This window comes from Arachis ipaensis, chromosome B9, assembly GCF_059453495.1.
Source record: "Arachis ipaensis isolate K30076 ecotype BB chromosome B9, ASM5945349v1, whole genome shotgun sequence".
Lineage (NCBI taxonomy): Eukaryota > Viridiplantae > Streptophyta > Magnoliopsida > Fabales > Fabaceae > Arachis > Arachis ipaensis.
Genome location: NC_142444.1, coordinates 151,920,669 through 151,934,816, shown reverse-complemented (window position 1 = coordinate 151,934,816; position 14,148 = coordinate 151,920,669). Strand labels below are relative to the sequence as shown.

The 14,148-nt window shown below is 37.3% G+C and overlaps 1 protein-coding gene and 1 pseudogene across 2 annotated transcripts; both read right to left on the bottom strand.

The window, feature by feature from the left end:
- Positions 1 to 1,201: 1,201 nt before the first annotated feature.
- UGT80B1 (UDP-Glycosyltransferase superfamily protein) lies at positions 1,202 to 7,138 on the bottom strand. Its single transcript, XM_016319297.3, has 14 exons — positions 6,420 to 7,138; positions 5,754 to 5,896; positions 5,131 to 5,370; positions 4,851 to 4,962; positions 4,310 to 4,480; positions 3,920 to 3,983; positions 3,769 to 3,826; positions 3,495 to 3,672; positions 3,280 to 3,410; positions 2,583 to 2,685; positions 2,384 to 2,460; positions 2,256 to 2,303; positions 1,707 to 1,856; positions 1,202 to 1,628 (listed from the first exon to the last, which is right to left on the bottom strand). The coding sequence occupies exons 1-14, from the start codon at positions 6,601 to 6,603 to the stop codon at positions 1,422 to 1,424; spliced, it is 1,866 nt and encodes a 621-aa protein (XP_016174783.1). The 5' UTR covers positions 6,604 to 7,138; the 3' UTR covers positions 1,202 to 1,421.
- Positions 7,139 to 7,742: 604 nt separating this feature from the next.
- On the bottom strand, positions 7,743 to 8,223 carry LOC107617528 (ubiquitin-fold modifier 1 pseudogene; annotated as a pseudogene). The gene has a single exon (XR_015900020.1). The product of XR_015900020.1 is annotated as a ubiquitin-fold modifier 1 pseudogene (transcript).
- Positions 8,224 to 14,148: the final 5,925 nt, after the last annotated feature.

Sequence of the window (14,148 nt, the reverse complement as noted above, 5' to 3'; positions counted from 1 at the left end):
AGCCCGGGGTTCACCAATCCCCTTATATGGCTCGAGTGAGGAAGGTAGTGTAAAATCTTTTGGCATATGGTAGTTTGTGATTTCCTCGGAGAACGGGTTGTCTAAGGTCAGCTTCTCCTTCAGCGGGTTGACACTTAATAGGTCTGTGTTGCCTTGGACAGGGCCTTTGGAACTACCCTCCTCACGTTTACTAGCACTGTTTTGGGTTGACAGTTCAGCAAGTCTTCGAACTTCTGCTTGTAGCTCGGTCATCTGGGCCATAAGTTCGGCCTGAGTAAGTTGGTGAATTCTGTTATCGGCCATGTCAGAAGGTTGAAAAACCCTGCGCAAAAGAGAAACACAAAGTGCAATAGAGAAAAAATAGTGGGGTTAGATTGACTCTTGGGCCCCACGGTGGGCGCCAAATGTTCCGTCCTGGGTGAGTCGAGGTTTATGATGTCGGTGATGGCTACTTAACTTCTGGATAGAGGTATACGTCGTCCAGAGAGGCAGCGCCGTTAGTGAACCTCGGCACAGTGAAACACGGCGATGGGAGCACCTGCAAAAAGCACTCCGACGCACAAGTAAGCATATGAGAAAATGAGGATAATAAATCATAGTGAGTTCTGTGACCTGTCTATATGAATTGCTTGACTTGTTTTTATAGACGAGTGGAGGGTTATTCCTCTTGTGTTTGTTCTGATATTCATGGTGAGTGCCGTTGTGAGTAACGAGCTGAAGATGATATTTGGCTTGTGCGTAATTGTGATCAAGTTCCGTTTGGGATTTGCCAAGAGTTCCGAGATATTTGGTTGGTTATGGTGAATGGATAGTTGCCGAGCTTTTAGGGGTACACGTCAATTAGAATCCCTCAATTTAAAATTAATTTGATGTAATTTCATAAACTTATCACTGCTAATTAGAAATATTAGGTGTTGTTGTAATGTCACTTAATTGACTTAAGGTGTCATTTTGATGTCGTTAGCACGGAATTAACAAAATAACTAAAATGACTAATTTAAAATATTTGAAAGATAAATTTGATTAAAAAATCTTTTAACAACTAATTTAAAAAATAAATAATTTTTTATGAACTAATTTGACTATTTACTCGTGAAAATTTGTACTATAGGATTGCGAGTTGGTGACCCAGTCGTGAAGCATATCAAGACTCGAGCAAATTCCCAAATTGATGAAATTTAACGTGTCAAAGAGATTAGACTTTCTTTTGGAAAAAAATTCTCTGCTGATTTTATTAATTCATCATATAAGAATTCCAAGAGCAAGCTCACTTCATAGTTCATACTATTACTTTTAGTCATACTATTTCTCTCGCATAAGATGAATGAAGTACCAAAGGCAACAAAAATTGGGAGTTATCCTACAAGATTTAATTCTATAATGAATGAAATAATGAAAATGGCAAAATGCAAAAAAAGGGGCTACACACCACCACAAGGTGCACAGCACCATTTTCCGAGTTGGCCGAGAAACCACTGCAAAGAACTAGGATGCTCATCCTCTGCTACCGGAGGAGGAGTTGGCAGCGGCAACTCATCAGGTAGATGGCGATGGAATGCATCAACTGCAGCGGCTACACCATCTTCATTCTCAATCAACTTAGCGATTTCCATTGCTCTAGATTTCACCTGAATTATACAAGTATATACGTCATGGACTTGAAAATCTTTGTAACTTCAAATGTGCCTCATGACTTGGAAATTTACCTCTGGCTGGAGCATGAATTTTATAGCATTTGATAAGTTCTCGGCACTGAGCTCGGATATCGGAATCGGGGCCGGTCCTAACTCTTTCTGGCATATTCTATCTCCCCAAAAGAACTGATCTCCGAAGAACGGAACAATGGTCGTCGGACACTGCCAGTTAAATGTAGAGAAATGTTAGGTCACCAACATTTTTACTTTGTATTTTATCTTGTATTTGAGTCAACACTAGCCAACTCCCAGGTAATGCTACAAGGCCAATACTTTAGTGTAAAAAAGTGGAAAGTTAGTTAGTATCGGTTCAAATGTAAGGTAAAAGAAAGAACAGCCCAGACTGCCCAGTTAACAAGCATCGTGCAGTAACATAGGATCTGGAGAAAGGCCGCACCTAAATCAAGGGAAAGATGTTCGCCACATGGAATTTCTCATAAAATAAAACAAAAGAACTGCTTTGTTGCGCCAGAATAATTTCATTTATATCCAAAGGCATTCAAATTTCAAAAGAAAATATATTAGAGAAGACATTATTGAGTATTGATTATTGAGTGTTACCCCAGCTTTTAAACCTGTAGCAGTAGTTCCAGCTCCACCATGATGCACCTGTAATTTTTGGGGTTGTTTAACCTTTTTCCAAGTTATTTTCTCACTTTCCTATAACAATAACTTATGTTGAAACTCACCACCGCAGAACATTGAGGAAACAACCAATCATGAGGGCATTCCTCCAGTAGGAAAACATTGTCAGGAACTTCTTCCACTGCATAATGAAAAACATAGTGCAACTATTGTAATTTATCTTAAAACACACTGAACAAAATGTAACATTTTCTGAGAAATAACACCTTCTAACTTCAACAGAAATTAGAATAGAATACTTACGATTCCCAAGATTGCCCCAACCCCGATCGATAATTCCCCGTTGTCCGGTTTCCTGTAGTGCATCCAATATAACATCTGTTGTTCTTTTAGGGTCTTCTAGTGGCTGGCAAAGTATGCACAACAATTTTGTTTAGGCAATTCAAAAAATAATACTACTTTAGTTAGAAACTGCTAATGCTATGACAAGAAACTGTTATTTTTTATAATAGGGGTAGCCCGGTGCACAAGCATCTTGCGTAACGCATGGTCCGGGAAAGGGTCGCACCCAAAGGGTGTAATGTACGCAGCCTAACCTGATAATTACATCAGTGGCTGCTTCCACGGCTATGATTATTTATTTGAGTTCCTATAAGGTAGATTACCTCAGGAACTTCAGAATTCAGCCTAATATGAATATGGAGAATTCTGAGTACCCTTTCTTGTTCTACACCAGAGTGATCGATCAGACTATCTGATGAACATTAGAATAGCCATTCAGATTAACAAGTAGAAAAGAAAATGAAGAAGAAAAGAGCAATGCTGCATTCTCGTGCATCATAAAATGGTAGGCCACTAGAATTTAGAGGCAAAAGTTCTATGAATCCAGTTTGGTGAATCTCATCATGCTTCATTTTCTTGAACATCCAAACAGAAAAATTGAAGTTGTGGGACAAAAGTTACTACTAATCAGATTTGAGTTCGAGTTACAATGCCATACCATGCTCCCAAATCCAAAATATATTGGAGGTGACCCTTTCCGAATCCATTGTACAAAATCTTCCTGTGGTATATACTTTGATCCAAGGTTTAAGAAACAATAACCAACAACATCAACTAAGGGTCCCCAGTCTGCAAATATGTTAAACATGATTAGCAATTTCTGTTTAGGACTTAATCATATAATGCAACTATCAATTACATCCTTGTCCATACCACTTGGCTTCGGAACAACATGGGGACTCCACATGTAGCCAGTTGGTAAATGAGATATCGATCCACGGTACATACTGAAGTATGCAATAGGAGCAAGCTTCAATTTGTTTTTCCTGAAGTCATTGATGATTCCTCTTATTCCCCACCATATTAGTAGATCCACAACTATATAAGATAGCTGGAGCCAGAAGGAAATATTGGAACAAAAGATCTATTGGAAACCACAAAAGCACCAAAATCAAATAACAAAATATTGTTTCAGCAAAAGACTTACCCAGTAACCAGCACTTTGAGGAACTCGTGCCAAAGGGTGAGGAAATGCATATGTTGGCCTGCATATTAAATATCAAATTATGAAGTCATGCCTAACTTGTTATGAAACCTTATCTTACCTATATAAAATTGTTATGGCAATTTAAACTCACGTCCATGGCATTGTGAAGAAGATGTGAAGAGGTACCCCAAGGGCTTCAGCAACATGAGTGTGTCCTGCAAGCCAGAGCAGATGATAGAGTTTGATCTATTTCATTCTTAAAAAGTCATGTGCCAGTTTCACACAAATTTGCAAACAATAAACATGCTCTGCAAGAATGAAAGGAAAACTTTTCTTTTGAAACAAAGAGCAATCAATGACAGATCTTATGAATTTGGGAAACAAATTGGAAAAACAAACTCCTATGTTCTACATGCTTTTTAATGTAAAAGCCTCTGAATTTCAAACGTCAAATTTGCAAGTTACTTTCGTGATCCCAGTTTTCCTATTCCCTTTCTAAGAACATTACTAACACTTTATATTTGATCTACTAACTACTCACCATAAGCTGGAGGATTGGCAATAATAGTCTGGGCTCTGAATGGAACACCAGTTTCCAAATCAGGCGCCGTGCATGCTGGAAGAAGGGAATCAATAATGTCCTTCAGCTGCTTTCTTTGGATAGATATTTCTGCAGGCCCGGATGGGATTAAACCTTTATTCCTCACCATATCTATCATTCAAATAACTCTTTCAGTATATCAGCAGCAGATGAACAAAGAATCAAATGAAAGTAGAACACATGGTAATATATCACTTTAAAAAGACAAACGGGTTATTTAACTAAGACACTTGGATTGCATTTGCAATTGTTCCAAGAACTGATATTTTCTTGGTAGTTATTATCATGCGACAATATCCGTATCAGATACTTCTTATAGACAACTTTAGGTCCATATGCAGTTTGAGGCTGGCAAGAAATGTTTGGATATTATTTCACATTGTTAAGACTAATTCTCAACTCTCATAAACTTTCACAATTCATTGAGTGGTATATAAACTATACTGCTTGAAAATGGAAGTTTTAAGCAAGGAACTCTTACATCCTGCCAATACACGTGGATCGCCACCCAACGGATAGAAATCTGCACCAGCTGACTTTACAAATGTGCTGAAATTAGAATGAGTTGCCACCCTAACACGATGACCATACTCCTGCAAGTAAATATTAGTTCATCTCTGAAGAAAGAAAAGAAACCAAAAAAAAAAAAAACTATTAAACAAAGACTTTGCATCTTTCCAAATGATGCAATCAGATCAATTATAATATAAGGTGATTCTCATTAGCAACAAAATGAACCGAATATATGTATTTGAACATGCCTGAAGTCTCTTTGCAATGGCAAGAAAAGGTTGTATGTCACCCCTAGTTCCAACCACAAGTATGACAATTTGTAACCGTGGAATTGATGTTTTTGCTTCACGAATAAGATTTTCACTCGCTGTTGACTCGTCAAATGACTGGAATTCTAGCAATTCTGAAGCAACAGATGCACTTCTTTCTAGATCAACTTCAACAGTCCCATCATTTTGTATCCTCACAAGGTCAGCAATTAGTTGTTGCTGTGAATCAAAATCATAAAATGTTGTGAACTTGCTTATCACAGGGAAAATCCAATGCATAAATGAAAAACACAGAGCTTAAAGTCAATAACAAAATTTCAAAGGCATAACCGTAAGTAATAACCAAAACACATGTTGGGAACCAGAAGGCATTATTGTTTTCTAGAAGTAAATAAGCTCATAATTGAAACACAATGAATATATTCAGCATATATTATATTCACAATAGAACTATGAGATTTTACATGTTTTTGAAAATAATGATTAGAAACTGAAAATTTTGAGAATAACTTATGATGATTAGAATTAAAAACATTCCAAAAAGAGCAGAAGTACAAGTTTGAAATGTAAAATCATGCAGATAAAACAACACCCCCATCTACCTTCTCATCCTCGGACAATCTGTCCAATAGTAGATCATGCTTTGGGGTCTTCTCCGTCATTGATCTAGAAAGCATAACCTCATGGTCAGCTATAAGTGGGTTTCTCCGAGTCTCAACAGGTGCTGTGGTGCAATGTTCTAAGCCTTCATGAACATAAGCAAAATTTAGCAAACACAAAATAACTCTTCCAGAAGGAAGCAAGTTAGAAACCATAGTCCAATGGGTACAATACCAACAGCAATTTTTAAGTTATATCCCAAACAAAATACAACAACCGGAAGATATTAACTCTTATGGCCTTTTGTCTGCATAAATTCTGCCATTTCTCTTTTTTTTCATTCTCTTAATTGTACATTGCTAAAGTTTAATCAATAAAATAGTTATCTGAAAACAACAGAACCCAATGAGTAACTTCACACTACCAAAAGGATCAAGCTCTTCTAAAGTGAGAAGGTTGGTAAAGTAAACGTCGATAAAGTGAAAAAGTGAGGTCTAATCACCAAACTTGATGAAAATTACAAGTTCAAGGATAACTAACATTTCACTTTATCAGTTTACCAATTTTGTCACTTTAGAATATTTCTTTCCCCTCTCCTAAAAACACCTTCATTATTGATCTCAATGGCTACTTAACAGATCAAATGATAGAAGCAAATGAGTACAAACCTCTCCTTGGTGAAGAACCAACTTCTGATGAAGAAGATAAACCAAGCTTTCCATTTATAGACTTTCTATCCCTTGTCATCATCTCTTCATTATCCATTTCCCTGATATCTTTCTCTTGTTGGTGGCTATCAAAACCACCTTCTAATACCTCATTGGACAAATATTCAATCCCATTACTGCCCATGTTCCCAATTCAAAGCAATCATTACTTGCAACAATTTTGCTAACAATAAACATACTCAGCAAACCAAAAGTCCAAAACTTGAAAATCCCAATCAGAAAAACCAAACCCCTCCACCCAAGCCTGCAAGCTAAAAAGGACTTCAAATCAACAACACTTCCTTGTATATCTGAGTCTGAGAACAGCTGCAATTACTTTCAAGTTTTTCTGATATGACCAAGTTGCCCTTCAGTGACCAAAAAACAAAACTTGGATGAATCCAAAGCTAAGCATACCGACCGGTCACTGAAGCACGAAGAAAGAACGTTTGGTAAGCTCAAAGCTGGAAACTTTTTTTTACAACTCTAACCTCAACCGATTTACAAGCACGTCGAAGTTGGTCAACAACAGAACCAAAATCAGAGAAAGACCCAGAAACAATAGCGGTGGAAGTGTGCACTGAAGGGGTGAAGAATAAACGGAAATACTCTGCAATAAGCCAATAAGCCAATAATCACCTTTGGTTTTGACCATGAGTCATAACAATCATGATGCTACTTCTTTGACAACATAGACAAAATACTTTTTTAAGAATCAGAGATGGTTAATTTACCTTGATAAAATAAATAGAGTTTAAAATTATACAAATTTTCTAAATTAAAATTAGTTACATGTTCTATTTTAAATATGTTTATATAAATCGAATTAAATTTATTCAATTTATGTTATTTATTTGATTTAATTTACATATATGTATCATGTACTATTAATAAATTGAATCAATTATTGATACAGTTTATACATAATAAATCGAATTAAATTGAACAATTATTGACATATAATATATATAGTAAATCGAATTAAATTGATTTAATTTATATGTGAATAGCATAAATTGAATCAATTTAATTTATATAAAAATATTTAAAATAAAATATGTAACTAATTCTGATTTAATATATTTATAATTTTAAATTTTATTTATTTTATTGAGATAAATTATCTTTAAAAAATAAAGTTTTCACTGTAGAAATTAATGGATTGATGGGAAATAGATAATTTGTATTAAACTATTTTTTATTTTAATTTATGACAATAATAAAAAAGTCTCATAATTTTTAAATTTAATTCAACAGAATACATAAATTTAATTATAATTTTTTTTTTTTAAAAACTTATTTCATTATTCAAATAATTAAAGATACCCTTTGATCCCAATCTATGAGATCAGTAACACTGGTACTTAATATTTTTAACTATCAGACTACAATAGTGCAGGTATATATAAATAAAATGGTTTGATATCCGCCCACACACCCCGTAACATGCAAGAAGCACCAACTCTATCACGGGGAATCAGGCACAGTTCTGATCCATGCTTAAGAAAGACATTTCCTGCACTCTGCTGGGGGTTTATGCCAACACCATCGTTGGTGATGATAACGCTGGTCTGAGGAGGGACTTTGAATTCTTCGGCAGCGAATTTGAGAACGGCAGTGAAAGGCGCAGCCTCTGGAACGCTAAACACTTTGAAGGGAAGCTTGGGATCAGAGGCGAGTGTCACCTTGAACGACGCCTTTCCGCCACCGCCCGCCATCTTTGTTTCCTTCACGATTCTTCTGTGCTTAAAGAAAGAATAGGAAAAGAAAAGAGGGAGTTTTATTGATTGTGGATCAATTGAATTGAATTGAATTGAATTATGATGGTAAAACTAAATATATATAAAAAATATTATCTATAAAAGATAAAAGTAAAGATAAGATAAGATAAGATAATAAAAATTAAAATTATAATTAAATTTATGTATTCTGTTAAATTGAATTTGTAGATTACAAAATTTTTTTATTATTGTCATAGATTAAGATGGAAGAATAGTTTAATAATTTGGAAAAAGACATTATTCTTCTAAATAATACTCGGTTCATTTTTTCGCCAGAAATACTCAGTTCATTGGATATAGGTACCGCTTTAAAATATTTTATATGTGTAGTGTGGATATCTACACCGATTTATTTTTTATTTTTGTCACAGTTGTACCAAGAAATGTATCTTCTAGTTCGGACATAAGGGAAAAGTCATATAGATTTTTTCCAAATAAATAAATTTAGGTAATGTGTAACTTTAACACTAAATTTGTTGTTTTAAAATTTTTTTAATGTTAATAAAAACTATGGAAATGAAACATGTTCTGTGGGGTAAGGTACAACGGGAGACAGCTTCGCTAGGTGTCTGAAATTGCAACCTCCAATTATGGAAGTTAGTCAAAGGCATATATTATAGTAACAGATTTTATTATGTAGGAATCATATATGTTCTTACCAGCTTAGGCCGAGGTATAGGTCGCACTCCAGATAGGTCGTCCTCCTGATAAGGTCGGTGGATTCCTAAGACGCGATCCAAAACCTCGGTATAAAGAAAGAGTGGAAGAATCGGGTACCTGCAAAAGGCACTCCGACGCTCAAGTCAGTAAGAGAATATGTATGGAGTCTTTTTCTTAGAAAGATTGCTTACCTTCTTTTGTTCCTGCTTTTCCTTTTATACTCGTTTGTTGTTGAGCGTTTAGATTTAAGTCGTAACGTCTGGAGAGGAAATTTATTGCCTATCCGACGTTATTGTGTGAGAATGAATGCCGATTATAGCAAATATTCGGTTATAATGGTGAACACGTTACCGAGCTTATAACTCGTAACCGACTTTACTGGTCATATCACAGCCCCCAAGCTTGGCCTGACTTGGTGGGGACAGGTTGAGCTTTTAATTGACGAGTTATAGTTCGGCGTGTGGAGCCCCCAGATCAACGTGTCTCAATTTAATTTCAACCCTTGGTATTCGAAGAGGTGAGGTGTAATCTTGCGATGAGTCATTGGTTGATGTGAAATGCAATTATTATGGTTTGGTTCAACTTCCTATGAGGCTTTTTAACCGTTTAACGTGGCTTTAGTTTAACGGTCAGGATGTAACTGTGGAACTGAAGAGTTGAATTAAATTAGTGTTTAGTGAAACTTGCTGCACGTTTACCGTGTTTGAGTAGGAGGTGGAAACTCTTATAGAAGAATGAGCACTAGAGGTTAGTAAAACTGCTTCTTCTTCCTATTACTTCTAATTTCTCTACTGGCTTCTTCTTTGAAAATGAGTGATAAAAAGAAAAAATTGTTTTCTGGTGTTGAAGATGATGAGACCTATGGTTGGGTTGATCAAGATGTACATATACGGGCATCACTATTTTCTGATAGGGAGAGTGTAGATAGGGTAAATTTGGGAAGGATAGTAAGAACTGGGTTTCGGGTAGAGTTGTTGCCATGCAATCGATCTGATCGTGTTTTTCATAGAAAAAAGGATTTTGAAAATTTTTACATGTATAGCTGTGTGATGGAGGAACTGCGGGTCAAGCTTCCTTTCTCTAGTTTTGAGTGTGATGTGATGAAACAAATGAATTGCGCTCCTTCTCAAATACACCCGAATGGCTGGGCGTTTATCAGATGCTTCCAAGCTCTGATGGATTTCCTTGAGATTGAGGCAGAGTTGGAGTTGTTTTTTTCTTTATTCCAAGCGAAGGGGGTATGGAAGGGCCTGTGGATAAATTTAAACAGTACGCCAGGGTTTGCTATTTTCAAACTTTATAAATCTTCTTTTAAAGATTTCAAAGAAATGTTTCTGAAAGTGAAATCAATAGATGAAGATTTTCCCTTTTACCTTGATGAGCATCTGGGGGAAAAGTTTCCCATGTATTGGTGTTGCCAACCGCAGCACATACTAGGTCCAGAACTCATCAATGGCCGTAATGAGTGCATTATCTCATTTCTGATTGAGATGGTGGATAGGGGTGGTTTGATATCTGTGTCTGACTTATTGCTGTGGGAGGAGAATAGATCGGCTGTTTTAGAATATTTTGGTAAGAAATTGGGGGGATTTTGGTTTTAAATTTTTCTGATAAACTTATAGACTGAGCAATTCTTTATGATACTGCAGCTGGTAACTTTCCGGGAGTGACTGCTTCGAGCTTAAGGTCTCGTTTTAAAGCAAAAAACTTTGATGGTTCGTCTTCAAATGCCGATAAAGCTGATGGTGGTACCGAGGTCAACCAGCCTCAGCCAAAGAAAAAGGGTATAGTGTTTAAAAAGAGGAAGTCGGAATCGGTTAATGCAGACGAGGTGTTGGTTAAAGACAATAGCCTTCAGCTTGAGGATTTATCAAATTTTACTAAAATGCAAGAGAAGCTCCATGTATTCGAAGAAGAAGGAGAGTCTGGTTCAGTGTGGAGTAAAAAATTCCCTTTTAGTGTTGTAGCTGACGAAATTGTTCAAACTGTGTCAGACATAAGCCGGGTAGAAGAGGTTGGAGATATAGGAATAGATCAGCTCCTGCAGGTTTGCATCAAGTATCTTTTCTGTTTTGATATTTTGTGTCTTGCTTCTTTTTCCTTTTTAACAGACATTGTCTTTTGAAATTTCAGGTGTTAGGCTTCCGACTTGCCAGTATTGGGCGTAGTCAAGAAAAAAGGCATAGGAGAGCAGCTTGTGAATTTTCCCAAATCACTGAATTGAAAGAGCAGTTATTGTCAAAAGAGTCGAGTCTGACTGAGTTGAAGAAAAAACTTTCTGAGGTTGAAACTGATTTGAAGGTGGAAAGAGAATGTCGTGAAAATATTTCTGGATTATTGAAAAAGAAAGAAAGTGACTTATTAAGTCTAACTGACCGAGTTGTTGAGTTATCGGCAAAAATGAAAGAGCTTGAAAATAATAAACAAGGTGATATTTTGGATGCATTTGCTGAGGGATTTCAGAGGGCTGTTAACCAGGCAAGGTATCTTGCTCCGGATAGAGACTTTTCTGATATGGATCCCGGAAAGATAGTTCGGGAGGGGAAGCTTGTAGATGACAAAGAAACTGTTGAGGAGGGAGATGAGAATCTGGCCGACTGATTTTTTTTTTTTTTTTTTTTTTAAAGACTCTTATATGTGCTTTTTGTAGTCTGCGCGATTAGGTTTTGCTGTTTCCTAATCGTTTAGCTGGTAGCCTTATTTTGGCTTAATGACTGTTATGTCCGTGTAGGTTTGCTTGCGCATCCGTAGTATAATGATGCGACTTTTTGGTGTTATTGGTATTATTATTTAATGATTATGGTATACCGTAGTTTTATGAAATAGTCTTGTTCATACTTCAAACAGAAATAAATGAGCATTGAAGCTGTATGAAAAGATTAAACTTTATCAGTAATAGTACCTGTACAACGTTATTCAGTAGGACCAGCCTCGTTAAAACCTCTATGAGTAAAAACCTCTTGGGAAAAAATCCTCAAAGTAGGAAAAAGAGTACTGGTTTGTTTGCTAACTGTAGTATTGTTTCAAAGAGTTGATGTTCCACGTGTTTGGAATTGTTGTGCCATCCAATTGCTCCAATTTGTAAGCCCCTCGCCCCAGCACTTCACATACTCGGTATGGACCATCCCACGCTGCGGCGAGTTTTCCGTGGAAAGAAGGTCGGCGGGCTTGCTCAGTTTTTCTTAACACCAAGTCACCAGTGTTGAACGTTCTCGGCTGTACTTTTCGTGAATGTCGTCGGCTAAGTTGTTGTTGTAGTGCTCGGTGCCGGATGGCTGATATTTCTCGAATTTCTTCAATAAGGTCGAGTTCTGCTTGCCGAGCTTCGTCATGATGTTCGGTCAGGGTTCTGAGAGAGTCTTGTGATATTTCCATAGGGATCATTGCCTCGGATCCATAGACCAAACGAAATGGTGTCTCTTTGGTCGTTGAGTGTGCTGTGGTGTTGTATGCCCATAGCACTTCTGGTACGAGCTCAGCCCACAATCCTTTCGCATCATCGAGCTTTTTTCGTAGTGCCTGGAGGACGACTTTGTTAGCGGCCTCTGCTAAGCCATTAGATTGTGGGTGTTCCACCGAGGAGAAATGCTGCTTTATTTTTAGGTTCTGCAAAAATTCCTTGAAACTATGGTCAGTGAACTGCCGACCATTATCGGTTATGATGTGACCTGGTACGCCGAATCTGCAAATTATGCTTTTCCAAACAAAACTTATCATTTGAGATGATGTAATTTTCGCCAAAGGATGTGCTTCAATCCATTTGGAGAAATAGTCTATTGCGACTACCAAATATTTCATTTGTCTTGGGGCAGTGGGGAATGGCCCGAGAATATCGATTCCCCATCTATTGAATGGCCAGCTCACTTCTGATTGATGAAGTTGTTCGGCAGGCACATTAATCATCGGCGAGTGCTTCTGACATTTGTCACAGGTTCTGACCTTTTGCCTACTATCGTCCCATATCGTCGGCCAGTAAAAACCTGCCCGGAGTACCTTCTGTGCTAAGCTCCGAGCTCCACAATGTATTCCACAAATGCCCTCGTGGGCCTCTGACAAAACAAGATCGGCTTCTGTCCTGTCCAAACATTTTAACAGAGGTCGAGAATAGCCTCGCCTATACAGAATGTTATTCATTAATGTAAAGAAGGAGGCTTGTCGCCTGAATTTAATTTTATCTTTGATTTGTTCTGGAATAGAGCCACTACGGAGATATTGTATATAGGGTTGTTGCCAACTTCCTTCATTGATCATGCTTAGGATATTGAGTATATCGATGCTTGGCCTACTTAAAGTTGACTGCAAAAGTGTTGTAGTTTGTGTTTGTGTAGTGGCTAGTTTTGATAAAATATCTGCTCTATGGTTTTGTTCTCTTGGTATATGGATAACCTCAATATTTGAAAAATCATTTAATAGCTTCCGGACGATGTCTAGGTATTTTAATAGGATCTGATCTTTTGTCTGAAAACTATGATTTACTTGCTGGACGACTAATAAAGAATCGCAGTAAACTTTCAGAATATTAACATGTAAATCAATAGCTAACCTGAGCCCAGCAATGAGGGCTTCATACTCAGCTTGATTGTTGCTTGCTTTGAAGGAGAATCTGAGAGAATGCTCGATTACTATGCCGTCTGAGCTTTCAAGTAGTATTCCTGCACCTGACCCCTGAGGGTTTGAAGCACCGTCCACGAATAAGGTCCAGGGGTGACCTTTATCGTCGGAGTTTGGGCATGAAAGTTCGGCAACGAAATCTGCTAAACATTGTGATTTAACAGACCCTCTAGGTTGATAGTGAATGTCAAATTCTGACAGCTCTATGGACCACTTAATTAGTCGTCCTGCTAACTCAGGCTTCGAGAGTATTTGCCGAAGTGGGTGTGCTGTTCGAACGATGATTGTATGGCTCTGAAAATAAGGTCGGAGGCGCCTCGCCGAGAAGATTAGTGCTAGGACGAGCTTCTCGAGTATTGGGTAGCGTAGCTCGGCATTTTGCAGCGACTTGCTCACGAAATAGACCGGCTGTTGATCCTTGTTATTCTCTATAATAATAACAGAACTAATGGTCACATCAGTTATAGATAAATATAAATATAGTGGTTCACCGAGCTTTGGTTTCTGCAGAACAGGTGGTTTAGACAGGAACTGTTTTAAGCCCATGAATGCCTCTTCACATTCTTCATTCCAAGAAAAGTGCCTTGTCGTTTTCTTTAAACACTGAAAAAAGTTAAAGGATTTAGCTGCTAGGCATG

Bases quoted from the DNA above. Each gene is read 5' to 3' on its own strand.
- UGT80B1 (XM_016319297.3), bottom strand. From the start codon at position 6,603: ATGGGCAGTAATGGGATTGAATATTTGTCCAATGAGGTATTAGAAGGT. The intron at 4,481-4,850 runs GTAAGAGTTCCT...TTTGAATGATAG, and splicing joins TCCACGTGTATTGGCAGGAT to ATATGGTGAGGAATAAAGGT. The intron at 2,686-3,279 runs GTATGGCATTGT...ATACTTTGCCAG, and splicing joins ATTTTGGATTTGGGAGCATG to CCACTAGAAGACCCTAAAAG.